The 16,868-nt window shown below is 41.9% G+C and overlaps 1 protein-coding gene across 2 annotated transcripts; it reads right to left on the minus strand.

Annotated features, from left to right (window-relative positions):
- Positions 1–1,399: 1,399 nt before the first annotated feature.
- On the minus strand, positions 1,400–16,082 carry oplah (5-oxoprolinase, ATP-hydrolysing). Of its 2 annotated transcripts, none has more exons than XM_054622889.1 (28): positions 16,012–16,082; positions 15,092–15,304; positions 14,248–14,439; positions 13,602–13,716; positions 13,212–13,335; positions 12,408–12,603; positions 12,036–12,201; positions 11,464–11,602; positions 10,543–10,610; positions 8,768–8,943; positions 8,535–8,660; positions 8,265–8,377; positions 8,008–8,178; positions 7,736–7,873; positions 7,364–7,502; positions 7,104–7,216; positions 6,044–6,195; positions 5,697–5,857; positions 5,476–5,577; positions 5,191–5,365; positions 4,248–4,432; positions 3,977–4,123; positions 3,748–3,882; positions 3,427–3,576; positions 3,151–3,308; positions 2,877–3,037; positions 2,652–2,749; positions 1,400–2,145 (listed from the first exon to the last, which is right to left on the minus strand). In XM_054622889.1, the coding sequence occupies exons 2-28, from the start codon at positions 15,260–15,262 to the stop codon at positions 1,993–1,995; spliced, it is 3,924 nt and encodes a 1,307-aa protein (XP_054478864.1). In that variant the 5' UTR covers positions 15,263–15,304; positions 16,012–16,082; the 3' UTR covers positions 1,400–1,992. The 2 variants fall into 2 exon arrangements, with proteins under 2 accessions (XP_054478864.1, XP_054478865.1); XM_054622890.1 differs by having other exon boundaries at positions 15,092–15,300; positions 16,012–16,078.
- Positions 16,083–16,868: the final 786 nt, after the last annotated feature.

Raw genomic sequence — 16,868 nt, forward strand, 5'->3', positions numbered from 1 at the left:
AAAATGTAAAGCAAAAAACTATGAATTTTAAGATAAAGTATTTCAAGTATCAAAAATGAAAGAAAAAAAAATCTTAATTAAAAATCCTAATTAATCAAGTAACTAGTAACTCCATCTGTCAACTGTAGTGGAGTAAAAGGTACATTATTTACATTACATTTATTTAGCTAAAGGGTATAAGCTTTATCTCAGAAATGTAGTGAAATAGAAGTATTAAGTCTTCAATATTTGATTTGAGGTATAACTGCATGTTTAAAATAAGTTCAGTTCAGTCTTACACATTTTCCATTCATTTAAAATGTTTCAATTGTATATTTGCGCGCTTTCTTGAAAATTGGTATTTACCTAGATATATGTACCACTAGGACTTTCTCTTGTTTCATGCTTGTTTTCTCTCACACAGACTCTCACATTCTCCCATAATTAGAGTCCAAATCCCCAAAACCTAAAGCTGACCATCAGCCAGCGGATGAAGATAGAGATTTTCCCAGGCAGCAGGGGGTGAGTCTTAAATCCTCTCAGTATGATAGATTGTTTTACCACAGGAAAAGTGATCTATAAACAGGAAAAACTATCTTTGATCCGCAGTCCATGGCATCCGTATCAGAGTTTCCAACACACACACACACACACACACACACACACACACACACACACACACACACACACACACACACACACACACACACACACACACACACACACACACACACACACACACACACACACACACACATTTACACAGCCACTTGATTTACATCAGCAGCCATCAGCCTCCTGCTGGGGCCGCTATCTCTTTATCAGCTGCCTATGCGTGCCTGCACTCCCTCACCATCCTTCCTGCTCTCCTCCCTGGTCATTCCTGACCAAAAGATGGGAGGAGGGAACGCCACTTAAAAAGGGACATGTCCCCCTCCCCCAAACACTCCAGCACTCTGGGTTGCATCTCAACACTCCCTCTCATGAATTTACATGTATTACTGGCAGTCACACTGGGCGTTGGTGGTTGGTTGTGAGCATTTTAACTGCTCCGACTGCCCGGCCAATAACCCTTGGAGGCAGTAAAGAATAATTCAAATAATTTGAAAAGCTCCACTGATTCATTTACCAATTGCTTAAATGATAAAGAAATATCTTTGAATGAGCCAAATCAAAGTTGATGAACATCTTGATCAAACAACCCTTTAACAAAGAGCTATAAGTGAAGAGTGACATTACAAATATAACTCATCTGGTATAATAGACTAAGCAAACCACAAGAACGACATCACAACCGCTACATTGTTCATTTCACAATATGATTTCCTCGCAAGCACTTCACAGAATTTCGACATACTCTTTAAACACATTGTGAAACCTTCTATTTTCTTTGAAATAAATAAAAAGAAGACAATCTAAATAGTAGAAATTGGGTTTATTTGTCTGTGCTGTTAAAATAACAAGAACAGTAAACACATTGTGACTTTGTGGTGTTAGATAAGCGGAGGTTCCAGTGAAAACGGATCAGCAGCTGCTTCACATATTTAGCTTCTCTCTGGCAAAGTTGGAGTGGATTTTCATTCATTTAAAAGAATTTCAGTTGGAAAAAAATTCACACTATGTCTTAACTTCCATGGCAAATTTGTTGTCACCGTAAAATGAAATGTTGACTGGGATATGTATTATCAAAATGTTACTATAAAACTTTCAACTGAGCAACACATCTTATTTGTCTATCACACAAATCTGATGGATGCCTGAGCTATTAGTCTTTTGAATATATTTTGCACACAGATTCCTCAAAACAATATCATTGTAAACAATTCTGTTCTAGTGATGTTGAGTTTTATGTTGTTACCACTGTTCTGCTTGATCTTTTTAAAGAATCTATCCATCTTTGACAAAGAGCCCTTTACAATCTTCTACTCTGCTCGAGTTTCTGTTATTTTCCCACCTCACTCCTTCTTCTCCTCCTCTGGCTTGTCTGTCAGCTTTCCCTCTCCTTATTTATTTTCACACACCCTCTTGTGCCATTCGGTATTCAAAGACGCTGCCTCTCTCAGGGAAAGACTCATTCAGGCGCCTGCGCTTGGTCTGGGGTCGACTGTTTGTGTCCTCCTGTCCTCCGTACCCCCCTCCTCCAGGGGTGTAGAGGCAGAACATGTCCTGTAGGGGGAGGCACACAGACAAAGAGTCGATTCAGCTGACTAATCAGTTTAAAACAACAGTGAAAACTTGAAAAGGGGATAACCAGTGTTTATTCTGATTACATTCAGCCTACTTGAACATATTTTAAATATAAAGCTGTACATTAGAAACATTTAGAAAACTAACATGAGCCAAGTTTCCTTATGCAACTCTTTCAACGAGACATGGAACACTATTTAATAACCGCAGAGGTAATTCAGACATTATGGTTTCATATCTGAATATGTCAGAAGTCATCACAAGAAGTTTGCTTGCGTTATACTAGAATAATTGTAAAGTTAAATATAATTTATCTTGGAATTAAATTCTGTTATACAATTATACAATATACATATGTTCTGAATACAATCTTTATTCATGCAAAATATAACAAAATTCTCTTTATTATTACCATCGTTATTTGGAAAGTATAGTGCCATGACTTGATAATATATCTTTCACAGATGCACATTATGCAGTCTTACCCCGGGCTGAAGGCTGATGCTGGTTTTGGCACCCAGGTTGAGGACCCGACCGTCTGCTCTGTGAAGCAGGTTCAGCCCTGCTGCACCGTCCTCACCCCCTAACCAGCAGAGAGAAGTTAGAAAAGACAAGAGTACAAACAATAGCAGAAAGAGTGGTGACACCACTAGCAAACAGCTATTATTTAAAAAAAACCATGAAAATGGCTGCTGAGGGTCAGAGTTTACCCTGGAGGCCGTAGGGTCGGGTGGATCGCCTCTCGGTCAGTACTGACAGCACCACCTTGTTCCTGAACAGAAGCTTCCGCACCACACCGTCTCCCCCGCAGTATTTTCCTGCACCTCCTGAGCCGGGCCGCAGAGAGAAGTGCTCTAAGATGACGGGATATCTGAACACCAGATGGACAACATCAACATACAGTTCAATAATATCCAAAACAGTATTATCACTGGACACAAGTCATTTAATTTTCTCTAACTAAAACCTGAACTCATCTTTTACCTCTTCTCCAGAATCTCAGGGTCAGTGATGCGGGTGTTGGTCATGTGACTGTGAACTCCACTCCGCCCATTCCAGCCTGGCCCCGCCCCCGCTCCCCCAGCAACCGTCTCATAGTAACCTACACTCTCACTGCCAAATGAAATGTTGTTCATGCAGCCCTGATGGAAAGAGTAATTACAATAAATAAGCAAGTAACACAAAGAAAGAATAACATATCACTTAAGCATAGTTAATATGGATAAGTTTGTTTTAATGTACAAATCCAGTTTCACTCACCTGTGAAGCAGAGCATGACTCAAATGCCCTAAATATGACGTCGACCACTCTTTGGGATGTGAGTACATTTCCTCCCACCACAGCTGCATTCTGGGAAGGCTGAAGGATTGACCCAGGGGGTATGATGATTTTGATTGGTGCAAGGCATCCCTGGATATGAAAAAAGGAAACACCTGAATACAACAAACTATATGTAACTGAATTTTTCTAAAGCATTTGAATTTATTTTTAAGCGCAGGAAGAATTATTAAACAAATATGTAATCAAACCTTAAACGCTACTTTAAACCCACACAGGGGTCCCAGAAAAAAACTTCCTTACCTGATTAAGGGGAATATCCTGTCCCACCATGCATCGCAGGCAATAGATGAGGGCAGAGAGGGTGATGGCGCGTGGAGCATTGCAGTTCCCCCAAACCTCTGTTCCCGTCCCTGTGAAGTCAAACACTGCACTGCCCTGTGGTGATGGAGGTTTTTAACATAAATTAATTAGTTCAAAGTGCAAGAAAAAAACTTGTTTGGATTATCACAAGGAGATTCTCCCTGCTGACCTCTTCCTCATTAATCTGAACCCGCAGTCTGATTGCTGTCCCATCATCCATGAAATCTTCCGACTCCACCTCCAAGGAGCCAGTCTGTTGCCGTCGACGACGTGCAAAGTCTCTCAGCATGTCCCTCACTGCCAGCTCTGCATTACTCTGAAACATTAAGCCCAAAGGCTGTAGTAGTACACCAACCACTAGCAGTACTTACTTGTACTACTTTTCACATTAACAGTATATTATTTTTCATCTACACCAATTCACTTGTAGCCATGGTTACCTGAATGTATCCCATGTAGGCCTGGACCACAGCTAACCCGTAGCTGTCAATCAACTCCCCCACAAGCTGGCTGCCTCTCTGATTGGCTGCCACCTGAGCCCGCAGGTCTGACAGGTTGTCATGGAGATTACGAGTCCCAGAGGAGTCTGGGTACTGGGCCGGAGCCATCAGAGCTTCAGTTACAGCTGATAGAGAAACGGAGGGAAAAGGCAAGAGAGGAATCAAGTTCGGAAAAGGAGACAGAAAGAGAGAAAAGCACTATGGGATGTAAGATTGAAGAAGGTAAGGTGAATGTTAAATTCAAAAAGGTGTAAGTTGATTATGTTGCTTTCTAAACTCTGCAAACTCCTTATCACTATTCTGGTGATTTTGCATGTTTTAGCTCAATCACTACAAATTTACTCAAGATTACCGCTGACAATTTCCCAAAGCATTTAGTAAGTTTAAATACTGATTCAGACCTTCCACCCACTGGGTTGCATAATTTTCAATATGCTAAAAAAAAAAATCAACTTCCAGAGAAGTCAACCTTGCACAAGATGGGCAATGCCTCAATTGCCTTTATTTTTCTTGTTAACGTTACATAACTGTTGCATTGTAACACGGTGCAGTGTTACAGCAGTGGCTATTTTAAAAGCTTTCAAACTTGCCCCTTCTTACAAGTGCATTACCACATAAGTAACATTAAATATTATGACTAGGTGCTCATAATCATGCATGAAATATCTCAGGTAGTTATGTATGCTTTGGAAAATGGTATTAAAGTTATGTATAAGCCATTTGTAGTTATTTGACCACAGTATGCAAAGTCACTGGTATAGTTAGCACTCCCAGATATACTTTTTATCTGGACTTCTCGACAACATACAGCTCTGTACTATCTCTTTTCCCTCCTTTCATCTGTGCTTCACCCTGATTCTTCGTACAGCTCCTCCTCTCTTACCCTCTTCCTGAAAGACGCCACCAGTTACAAGTTTGAAGGAAATGAAGACAGCCCCCTCCTGCTGAAGGGAGGTGGAGTGGGGGGGCATGGAGCCTGGCGTGATGCCTCCAATGTCAGCGTGGTGCCCTCTGCTGGCGACAAAGAACACTGGACTGCTCACTCCTTTCCTAAACACCTGGGAGGTAAAAGGGGACGGATAACGGAGGAAAGTAAAGGACAAGTTATAAAAAGTAAGGCTTATAATGAGGAGAGCAAGAATGCAGATAGGAAGTTGGACAGACTGACAGGTGTGATGACTGTGAGGTCTGGCAGGTGGCTGCCGCCGGCACACGGGTGGTTGCTCAGGATGACATCGCCTTCTTTCAGCGTCTTCCCCAATGATCTGATCTGTAGCGAGAAGAAGATAAAACCGATGATCCTTTGTGTCACAATGGGGTGTTGAATCTTAAGGGTTTCAGCGGTATGTCTAAACTCAGATCCCCCCACAAGAGGTACACCTCCTGCACCTGGTACTGGACGGTCTCTTGCATGGCCCCCAGGTGGACAGGGATGTGGGGTGCATTGGACACTAAACCACCATCTGGTCCGAACACAGCACAGGAGAAGTCGAGGCGTTCCTTGATGTTGGTGGAGATGGAGGTTCTTTGGAGGACTCGACCCATCTGTTCTGTAGAGGAGGAGAGGTTGGACACATCTGAGCAAGCTAATAAGAAAATAATAATGAACATAATCTAATGACCCACACTCACTGCACTCCCTAATATGTCTGCCTTCATTCTCCTAGTTTCTCACCAACAACATCTAACTCTTTTCTCATTCCCTCCCCTCCACCCTCTCTCCCCTGTTGGTGTACCTGCTATGCTCATGAAGCGGTGAGAGAAGATGGAGAGCTGCACAGTGTTGAGCTCAGTGCCCAGGGCGCAGTGAGGGTCAGAGCCTACAGTCATACAAACGTCGCCCCCTTCTGTTAGATGGGCCTCACAGCACGGCTCCACCAGGATAGTACTGACGGAGGAAAGGGTAGATTTTATTTTTTTACGAACACAGATGTTTATGCAGGTAAATACAGGCATTAAAGTGGGAAATATCATGCACATTTTTCCAGGTTCTTAATTGTATTATCGGTTTATACAAGAACAAGTTTACATGCTTTAATACTCAAAAACACATTTCTTCTCTCATGCTGTCTGTCTGAATATATCTGTATTTAACCTCTGTCTGAAACGGGATGTTTTAACGGCTGTCCCTTTAAGCCCCCTTCCCAGTCCCCTGCCCAGTCTACTCTAATTGGCTTGTGAGAAAAGATGGTGCACATTTGTAAAGATAGTTCCCAAGCCGTGGATGGAAATATTTAGAGATTTAATCCTGACTGAAACATATTTCAAACATTTAAGTAAAATTAAGAATAGCCAATTCTATAATAAAATAAGTAAGGATGTCCCTATCAAGTTTCTTTGACCCTGATACTTATATTTACTAACATGATTAAATATGCATCTGACACATTTAAATAACAGATGTCCTTTTCTAAATAAGGCACAACCTATTTGTCAAGGGCTCTTTGATCCAAATACTGATGGTCCTGATTCGAAATGAATATGTTTATTAACTTCAATTTTTTATATAACAAGAATGAGTTTAACTGGGAGTATGTGGCTCCTGAAATTGACGTGAAGTGTTCGGTTAGTGAGAAGACCTCTCACTCGGTTGGTGTTGGGACTACAGAAATACTACAGAGTTCAGTACAGAAAGGATCATATTTTGATTTGCTTTATTTTAGCAGATACCCATCCACTGAAATTGGCCCAGATTGGCCCTGATATAGATACTGAGGATTGGCTCGGCACATCTTTCAAAGTGTTTCATTGATGTTTATGGAAAAGCTAATAATGGCAGTAAGAGGAAGTGCCTGCCTGTTTTTGTCGATAATGATGGCTGGTCCTTGGATGCTGTGACCACATGGCAGCTCCTCCCATAGATACACACTGGTGTCCAGGTTACCTTCCTCAAAGTAACACTTGGTCATCTACGAAGAACAACAGAGATTGTAAAAAATGTTCAGACCCTGAAGTTTCATTACTTTGAAAACACATAAATTCATGATGTTTCCACTGATATCCATTTATAGCATAATGTACATTTGCAATATGTTTGTGTAAGAGAGTATGCGTACCGTTACTGGTTTGGCCTGTCCACGACCCGTCTTTGTTTTAAACACTGATTTGATACCAGATTTCCCGCAGCCCCTCACTCTGATGTCATCAACCATGATGGCTCTGTCTGGGATAGTGAATCCAAACTCCTTCAGATAACTAAAAGAATGACAAAAAAACAAAGGAGGCAGAAGAGAAAATGGAGAGTTAGAGGAACATTAGAAGCTAAGACTAGTGTAAACAAATGTCAGCAAAGTTAAGGCTTATCTCCAATGGATGATGGTGTGTTTGCTTATACAATGTAAACAGAAAGAGCAAAAGTGTAAGTGGCAAAGAGTAAATACATGTTTCAGCCAATAGCTCAGTTGCAAATGAGTAAACAATGAGCTAACCGCTTGGTGAAGGCACTGCGGAAGTCTCCGGCTAGACAGGACTTGGCGTTGGTGGGGTAACCATCAGCGGTAACCATGAGAGCGCAGTCAGTGCCCTTGTAACGCAGGTGGAGGAAGACCTCAGTGGTTATCTGAGTGCTGAAGAGGAAAAGAAACAAAGGGCTGTGTCATTACTTGTTAAGTATTAAGTGAGTATAACAGTTAAAAGGCATGGGTTAACATCCAAGAGGCATAAGAGAAACCCCAAACCATGCACTGTCGTGGGTGCTGACCTGGTGAATCCACGTGCGCAGAGTGTATCGTGGCAGCGTTTTGAGAGCTGCTCCACCCTCCGATCAAGCTCGCTGAAGGAGCGCTGCTCGTACTGCAGCGAGCACGGCTCCTGCACCTCCTCCACCACGTCAGCTAGAGCCAGACCATAGGCTGACAGCACGCCGCTGTACCTGTAACACGCAAACATACACATTACAGCCAAACATATTGTGCATTAATACGACTCACTTACACACACAAAACCTATCACACTTACTTGTGAATGAAGACAGTCTTCATCCCCAAGGCTCGGGCAATAGCACAGGCATGTTGGCCACCTGCACCCCCGAAACATGCCAACACGTGCTGAGATGTATCATGGCCCTTAGCCTGTGGGGGGTATGGGAGGTGGGGGAGGAGTGAGGGAGCGACAGAAATTCAGGATTAAAAAAATACATGATTTTGAATGTGTGACACATTTAACAACCAAACATTCAGCATTACTATTTTCACCAAGATGCAGCTTAGACTTCAAAACACAACATACCTGTGTCAGAGCTCTGATTGGCCGGCACATGGCCTCATTTGCAACACGAATGAATCCCATGGCAACCTCCTCCACACTCATCTCTGACTTGCTGTTGTGTGAGTGGTCGGCTCCATTTGCACTAACCTGCGAAAGAAAACATAAAAGACATTTTAGCTTTATAATTTATACACCCTTCTATTATTATTAAGAAGATTTGACACTCTACTTAATATCTCAGTAAATATTAATGCCTTTGATTGTTTGGAAGACAAGAAGAGGTTGATCTCCTGGCTCAGATGACGGAAATGGTTCATGGTTTCTTCCAATGACAGTGGTTCGTTTTCCCCTGGCCCAAAGATCTTTGGGAAGAAGGAAGGAAGGAGTCGACCCAGGGCTAAGTTAGCATCGGTGACAGTCAGAGGGCCGCCTAGGAAAGTCACACAGGGAGTCAATATTAGGTTTACATACTCATGCTCAGACTTCACATACAATACTCAGACTTCACATACAACTCTGCTACCTGCCACCTGCAAAAGTTCTCTGACGACTCTGCAATCGTCGGCCTCATCTCCGCCGGCGATGAGAGGGAATACAGAGAACTGAACCAGGACTTCATAGGATGGCGCCGGCGGAACCGCCTCCAGATCAACTCTGGTAAAACCAAAGAGCTGGTGGTGGACTTCCGCCGGGGTAAACACTGTCCTCCGGAACCAGTGAACATCCAGGGACAGGACATTGAGATTGTGCAATCTTATAAGTACCTGGGTGTTCACTTGAACAATAAACTGGACTGGACTAATCATTCAAAGGCACTTTATAAAAAGGGTCAGAGCAGACTGTATCTGCTGAGGAGACTGAGGTCCTTTGGAGTGCAGGGAGCACTCCTGAGGACCTTTTTCAACTCTGTGGTGGCATCAGCCATTTTTTATGCAGTGGTCTGCTGGAGCAGCAGCATCTCAGCAGCCGACAAGAAGAGACTCAACAAGCTTGTCAGGAAGGCCAGCAGTGTGCTGGGGTGTCCATTGGATACGGTGGAGGTGGTGGGAGACAGGAGGATGATGGCCAAGCTGTCATCCCTGATGAACAACACCTCCCACCCCATGCAGGACACCCTGGCAGCTCTGTGCAGCTCCTTCACCACCGGCTGCTTCACCCCCGGTGTGTGAAGGAGAGGTACCGCAGGTCCTTCCTTCCTGCTGCTGTCAGGTTGTACAACCAACTCTGCTCCCAGCAGACCACATGACCACATGACAATAATAACATGACAATAAAAACCTGTGCAATACATTACACATTACACTGTGCAATAATAGTTAAAATAGTTTTGTTTTTTTTCTGTCTGTAAATATACTATTTCAGTTATTGTTGTTTTTCTACTGTTTTTTTTTTATTGCTTATTTATAATTTTTTTTTTTTTTTTTATCTTGTCTTCTTCTACTATGTCTCTTGTGTGCACTTTACTCTACGCTGCTGTAAGCCTGCAAATTTCCCCGCTGCGGGACTAATAAAGGATTATCTTATCTTATCTCTTATCTTATGCTGTTCTAACTAAGTACACATGTTTAACTTATTAAACATGTTTCAGCCTGGTATTTTAACATAATGTGAAAGCAGGAGATGTGTTGTATAAAATGAGCTACTCGACTCTTCAACAGTGAAGTCAGTCGTCTGTCTTTTTGTTAGCACACATCACAGTTCAAACTGAGACCTATGAGGCCAGATTCAATTAGATCATCTGAAACTTGGACAGATTTACAACCTTCATGCAGCTAAACCAGATTATACATCCAGAGAAGGGGGGAGGGAGTCATAACAGAAATCCCAGCTCTGTGTGTGGATTTTTGTCTGACAACATGGAGGGTGGATCAGCCTGATTCAATATGATTTAAAGACAGTGCAAAAAGTTGGACGAGAAATCTACCATCTACCATCTACCAAGAAATCACATTAATGCATTGAGGAAAATTGGAAATATTAAAACAGAAAAAAAAGGATGTAAGTTGAGGAAACACAAAAAGGTGTTTACCTTTTCTGTAACAGGCTGGTCCTGGATGTGCACCTGCAGACTCTGGTCCGACCACAAACATCCCTGATCTGAGAGGGAAGTAAAAGAAAGGAGAGAAAAGAAAAAGAATGGAAAAATAGTTTAAATAATCATGATTGATTTGAATTTAAAGTAAAACCAAACCCAACTGGATGCATACAAGTAGAAAGAGTATCATGAATGTGAGAGTACATGGTCATCTTGTGTTAGTCCATAATCAAACCTCAAATGTTCAAAGCCCTACCACTTTTGACAAAAGTGATCAACTCAACAGTCATCTATGCAGCTGTTTAGCTTTAAGACACAAATGCATATAAATCGCTTTAAGAGGAGGTTATTGTGACAATGCACTTTTCTCATCACTGTGCATCCATTCTTGACCAAAACAACCCTTTAAGGTATTCCTGTTTGTATTTCTATAAACTGTTTTTTCTCTTTTACACTGCTCAATTGTTCACCACAAGTTGGACTGCATCCTGACAAAGCTAATGTCAAATAACCAGGTGGAATCAAATCATAATGTGAGCGAACCGTTTCCACAAAGAGTTGTGAAGAGCTGTATTATGACTGATTTCAGTCCATCATGTTGTCTACTTCACTTGCAGTCCAAAAACGTTGTCAGACTTGTGAAAATTACTGTTTAAAATGAGAGATATTGTATTTTCTGCTCCACTTATCTTCTTAGTTGGTGCCTAGATTACCCACAATGCATCTCAACTACCACCAGAAGTGACATCATTTATCAGACTTTGCTCAGCCACCTCTGCAGCCACAAAAGGCTTTATACTACTTTTTTTTTTACTCCCAAAGAACTGTAAAAAAGCTTTGATGGGTAATAGTCAAAGTCATATACAAACATGTATTTCAAAATGATGGGTCAAGACTCGCGACTGACAAACAAACCTGAAAAAGAGTCTTGATCCTCCGCCGGCAGCCACAGTGTTGATGTCCAGCTGCGGTGCTTGCAGGGTGACTCCGGCCGTGGTAGCCTCAAACACGTGTTCATACTGGCCAGCGTACCGACTCACATCAGTGGATGTCCCTGGAGAGAAAAGAGAAGACAGAGAGACAAAGCAGTCAGAAGGACAAGAAGCATAAAAAGCTGTAAAGGTGAGCATTTCTCCTGTTTCAAGCACAGAAAAATCACAGAAAGAGATTGTTTCCCCCTTTTCTTTAATCTGTTATTAATCTATTCACTTAATGCCATTTATAACAAGTCAGAAATATAAGTACATGTAACATCACATGTAATAATACAAGTCTGAGACAATTTATATGCACAGTAAATTGTGCTTGCCTGGGTCCAGACCTTTTTATCTGCCACTCCACTAAATTGGCGTTTACAGTTCTGTCAGATATCAGAAAACTGTGCAACAAAAACCTACATAACAATAGCAAGAAGTTCCTCACATAGTCTGTGCATTAGGTATTTGTTCACAGTACTAACAATATTCCCCAGCATTCCTCCAACTCACCACCCATGTCAAAGCCTATCACAGGCTTTTTCTCCATTTGGTTGTATGAAGTGATGGCGTATCCCACCACCCCTCCCGCTGGGCCAGATAGAACGGCCCGTGAACCGCAGAACTGCTCCATGGGAGTCAGACCGCCATCTGACTGCATGAACAGGACGTCCACATCCTGAGGACAGACTTCAGATGAAACAGGGTTTCTAACTGACACTCAGCTACTGGAACATTTGGAAAATCCAGTCTGTTACCTGTAGGTTCATTAATGAACCTACAGATCACATATAGGAGTTTAGTAGACTAAGCACTTATGGAAAGATAATGTGGTATTTTGTATCAACACAAAAAAAACGAAAACACATATATTGAGAAACACACCTTCAGTCCACCCTTGAACCCAGAGGTGAAGCCTTTTAAATACTGATGGATTTTTGGTGTGAGGTAGGCGTCGGCGCAGACGGTGTAGCCCCGAGGCACCGCCCGCACCATGGGCATGACCTCACTTGACAGAGACACCTGGGTGAAGCCCAGACGACGTGCCAGGGCGCCCACTGCCTTCTCATGATCAGACCATCTGAAAGAGAGCGAGAGAGGGGAGAAGAATGGGGGTGGAGCTTGAATGCAAGTTAAACATTAATAAAGCGCTTACACAGTTTCACTACAAACAATCTATTGTTTTTCTTATCACTGTAAAGCTTTATCTGTGACACGTGAGATGAAGCAAAAACGTTGGTTAACTGCTGGTTTCCTGAATGAGCCCTTCCAAATGCTTTGAACACTTTTCACTACTCGGAACTAGAGTAATTATTTTGAATGTGTGAATGGATTTCGAGGAAAAAATAGGATTAGACTTTAAGTTAAGTGAAAAGAAATGGGAAGAAAAGCATGAACTTTCACCCATTAAACCAGATGGGTTATACATACAATAGAAACCTCTGACATGTACAGTGTACATACCATTACTCCCACAGAGGCAGGGAGGCCCAGAGCAAGAGTTATATAATTGAGTGTACAGGCACAAAGAGAGAAAACCCAAAGTGAGTAGTTCGAACTTAAAAGTAAAAAATAAAATCTTGGCTTGGGGAGATGGCCTGAAAAGAAGAAAAAGCTAATGGACAAAAGAGACGACAAGATATCATATTAGGATCTATGCCAAAAGGTACAAAAAGAAGAACTACTGACGTGTATGAGTGCAGCAGAAGGACGGCGAGACTGGTGATCCCGCGGGACAGAACTCCCCTGAGATCTTTTTCCACTCGCTCAAGGTCAAGCTCCCTCCACACCTCCAGAGAATCCCCTGTACTGCCTGAGGGACACCAGCACACACGGGATTTAATAAAATTATGTTAAGCATTCAGGCAATGCGCTCATGCGTGTGCCAGTAGACCGAGTTTACATTCCAACATTTACGACCAAAAAATACAGGATATTGCCTTTGTTATATTCCCATCCCCACTGACATATTAGTGTTAGAAGCTGGAACAGAATGACAGCTGAGGAGAACTAGAGGGGGTAGATTTGGAAGGTAGGGGTAGTACAACAATATTATAAGTATATAGTTGTGTTTCACACCTGTGACAATACGTTTGGGATCTTTTCTGGGCATCTGGCAGCCGTCTTGCCTGAGAACAACTCGCTCATCCACCTCTATTACCTCTTCATACAGCACCTCAGGGACAGCCACCTCCTGCATATGCACAAAAACACACACGCAAAGCCATGTGAATTCAAAGCAGGCGTACCAACAAAGGGAGATATCTGACGAACTGTACATGACATTGATAGACTGATAAGAATGGATGCAACATATTGCAACATGCATACAGAAAGGTTGATTTCTGACAGCCCGCTCTGTAGCAGATCATCAGCTTCATAGATAAGTGACCATTTAAACCATTAATGGTACAACTGGTATGGGGGCAAACTCCAAGACCGGCCCCTGTATCTGTATCTGTACCACTTAATAATGTCTAAACCCTCTGTTCCAGAGACTAGAGCCGAACCCAGGCTACTCATTAACACCATATACAGGATAGCCAAAAAGGCATTATGGTGCTGAATGGGTAGCTGTGTTAAAGTGGTTGGATTGGCTCACTACTTAAGCTGGCTTTTCAGTTAACATGTCACATACACAGGTCTGTATTGCTTTAGCTTTAGCTCTAAATTTGAAACATCAATGTTTATATTCAAGTGTTAAGACAAAACAAGCATTACAAACCAAATCGAATAGTTTGGGCCTGGCCTGAGTGCCTATGTGCAACAAATCCTTGAAGCCCAGCGTGACCAGGAGCGCAGTCCTCTCTCCCTCTCTCTCCAGTAGCGCATTGGTTGCCACTGTTGTGCCCATTCTGATCCAGCCAATCAGAGAGGTGTCTACGGGCTGGTCGCGAGGAAAGACCCGCCCTGTTTCCTGTCAATAAATCCACACAAACATATATATATATATATATACACACACACACATCATATACTGTTCATACTGATCTGATCTGAAGCCTTGATCTGCTCCTTGCTGTCCGCTCATTTATAATCTTATAATATAACAGCAATAAAACTGACAATTATTTAGATAAAAGTGGTGTATCGCTCCTCCTTTTGTTTTTGTTTTACTGTTGAACTAATTAGCTAACAGTACATAAAGATTCTCCTTTTCTGCTCTAATGAACTACAAAGTCTACATGATTCATTGCAACATACTGGCACATCCGTCTACCTAAACATGACTGTGTACAGACAGTGTTACATTTCATCTTGGTGTTAGCTAGAGAGACATTTTAAGATATATCATTTCATGAGCATGCAAGATTTTTAAATCAGGATTAAGGATCAATTGAGAACTGAATATTCTCACCCTAACACTGAAGGAAAATACTTTGCTGGTTTGTTTAAAGTCTGTTTGTTTAACTTTTTGGGATTTCGAGGTCAAGACAGCTATCTTGAAAATCTGGAGCTCAACAACAGTACACAATAATCTTTGTATAAATGGTACATTAACTACTAAGTGTTTGCTTATATTTTAGAATAGCAGCCTTTGTATCAATGCATCTATTCCGATAGGTTACCTCTTCCAGGACTCTGCGGATCCCCTCAGTGGGAGCGTCTTTGTAGTTCTGGGGGTCCCGGGACAGCAGTTTCAGGACTCTCTCTCGACCATCAGGCAGCCGGGCAAACACATCGGTGAAGGTGCCACCCCGGTCGATGGCAAAGTCAAATTTCCCCTCAGTCTCAGCCATAGTGGAGAAAAAGAGAAGAGCTGCTCCTGAGTCTGTGACTAGCTGGAGTAACAGCAGATAAGAAAGAGGGAGAGATTAACCACATACACACACTGTAGCCTTCTGATAGGAGAACACATACATATTCATTCACAAAATCATGTGCATGCATCAGTACATTTCATACACTCCTGGTGCTTCCTAACACAGCTCATGCTTATCTTTCTCTAACAGTCTTATGTGTTCATATGAAATAAAATCGCATTTATTGTCACTTTAAGTTAGTTTGTCTCCACCCACGTCTCACACTTTGATCTATTTCTTTGCGAATTTATAGAGGATTTCTGAATTATCTTTTGCAAAACATGCCAGGATTGTGAGTTTGAACATGCTATTAAGTCTATATATTGCATGTTATTTTATTATACAAGCAGATGCAATTTTAAAAGGGATTTTGCATCACAGCAGAACATGCAGTACCCTCACAAGCAGACGACCATAAAGTAACAGCCGCCATGAACTCGCAAAGGATTCTGCAGGACTAGACTCATATGTTTGTGTTTGGGTTCTTTCATAGACACTAGTAAACGAGGAAGATGAACTGCTTTAATGCAATCGAAATGAGCTTTACACAAAATACTTAACAGGGTCAAAAGCAAGTATGCACGATTTGACTACAACCCAGTCACGATCTTCATGCAAACATAACGAATTCAATGCAAAGAAGCTAAAGATTTAACACTTCAATGACAAACGGCCTGAATATTCACCTGTACACCTCGGCAGCACTTGCAGAGCGTCGATCTTTGAGAACACGGTGACTTACACAGATTCTCCTCCTCTCGACTCTCTGACGGCGTCGGTAAGAAAGGAACTTGTGACGTGATGATGACGAGGTTTTTAAACTCCGCCCCCTCCTGCAAGGAGCTGGTGTAATGCCAAGAGCCTTTACCTGTCTGCTGGCTTATGATGTAACAGAGAGGCATTCCCACTTTAAGGGTCATAATCACACAGATTGCAGAGGCTGCAGTTTTTTGTTTTTTTATCAGGAACCCTTTTAGCAGCATTTATTACCTGGAACAAGTCAGCATACTAATATAGTTATCACTTCACAGCATTTTCTGTCAATCTGTCAATCCCAATAATCATTTGCTGTTACATTACATTACATTACATTACATTACAGTCATTTAGCAGACGCTTTTATCCAAAGCGACTTACAATAAGTGTATTCAACATAGGTATTCAAGAGAACTACTAGTCACCAGAAGTCATAAGTGCATCTCCTTTCTTAAACAAGCATCTTAAAGCATAAACCAGAGCAAAAGTATAGTGCAGAGGCAAGTTACTACGAAAACAATAATTGCAACAGACTGCTGTTAGAATGAATTAGACCTCCCTATGCCTCCACGCCTACGTGCTGGCAGGACATATTGATAATGACATGGGAAACGAGCTGTCCTCTCATATGACCAATGTCTTAAAATAAACACAAGGAGGGAGACGTGAGAGAAAACAGAACCAGATTTAAACAATTGACAACCAGTAACATACATTGGATTTAAATAAAAAAAATTGGTATAGGCCTAAGAATAAAGTAGCCTAAACTCTAAGTACACAGTACTCT

The sequence above is a fragment of the Anoplopoma fimbria genome, chromosome 21 (assembly GCF_027596085.1).
Source record: "Anoplopoma fimbria isolate UVic2021 breed Golden Eagle Sablefish chromosome 21, Afim_UVic_2022, whole genome shotgun sequence".
In the NCBI taxonomy this organism is placed as follows: Eukaryota; Metazoa; Chordata; class Actinopteri; order Perciformes; family Anoplopomatidae; genus Anoplopoma; species Anoplopoma fimbria.

Coding starts and splice junctions, on each gene's coding strand:
- oplah (XM_054622889.1), bottom strand. CDS start 15,262: ATGGCTGAGACTGAGGGGAAATTTGACTTTGCCATCGACCGGGGTGGC. Junction 13,717..14,247: donor GGCCCAAACTATTCGATTTG/GTTTGTAATGCT, acceptor GTGCATATGCAG/GAGGTGGCTGTCCCTGAGGT. Junction 10,611..11,463: donor GGATCAAGACTCTTTTTCAG/GTTTGTTTGTCA, acceptor CTTCCCTCTCAG/ATCAGGGATGTTTGTGGTCG.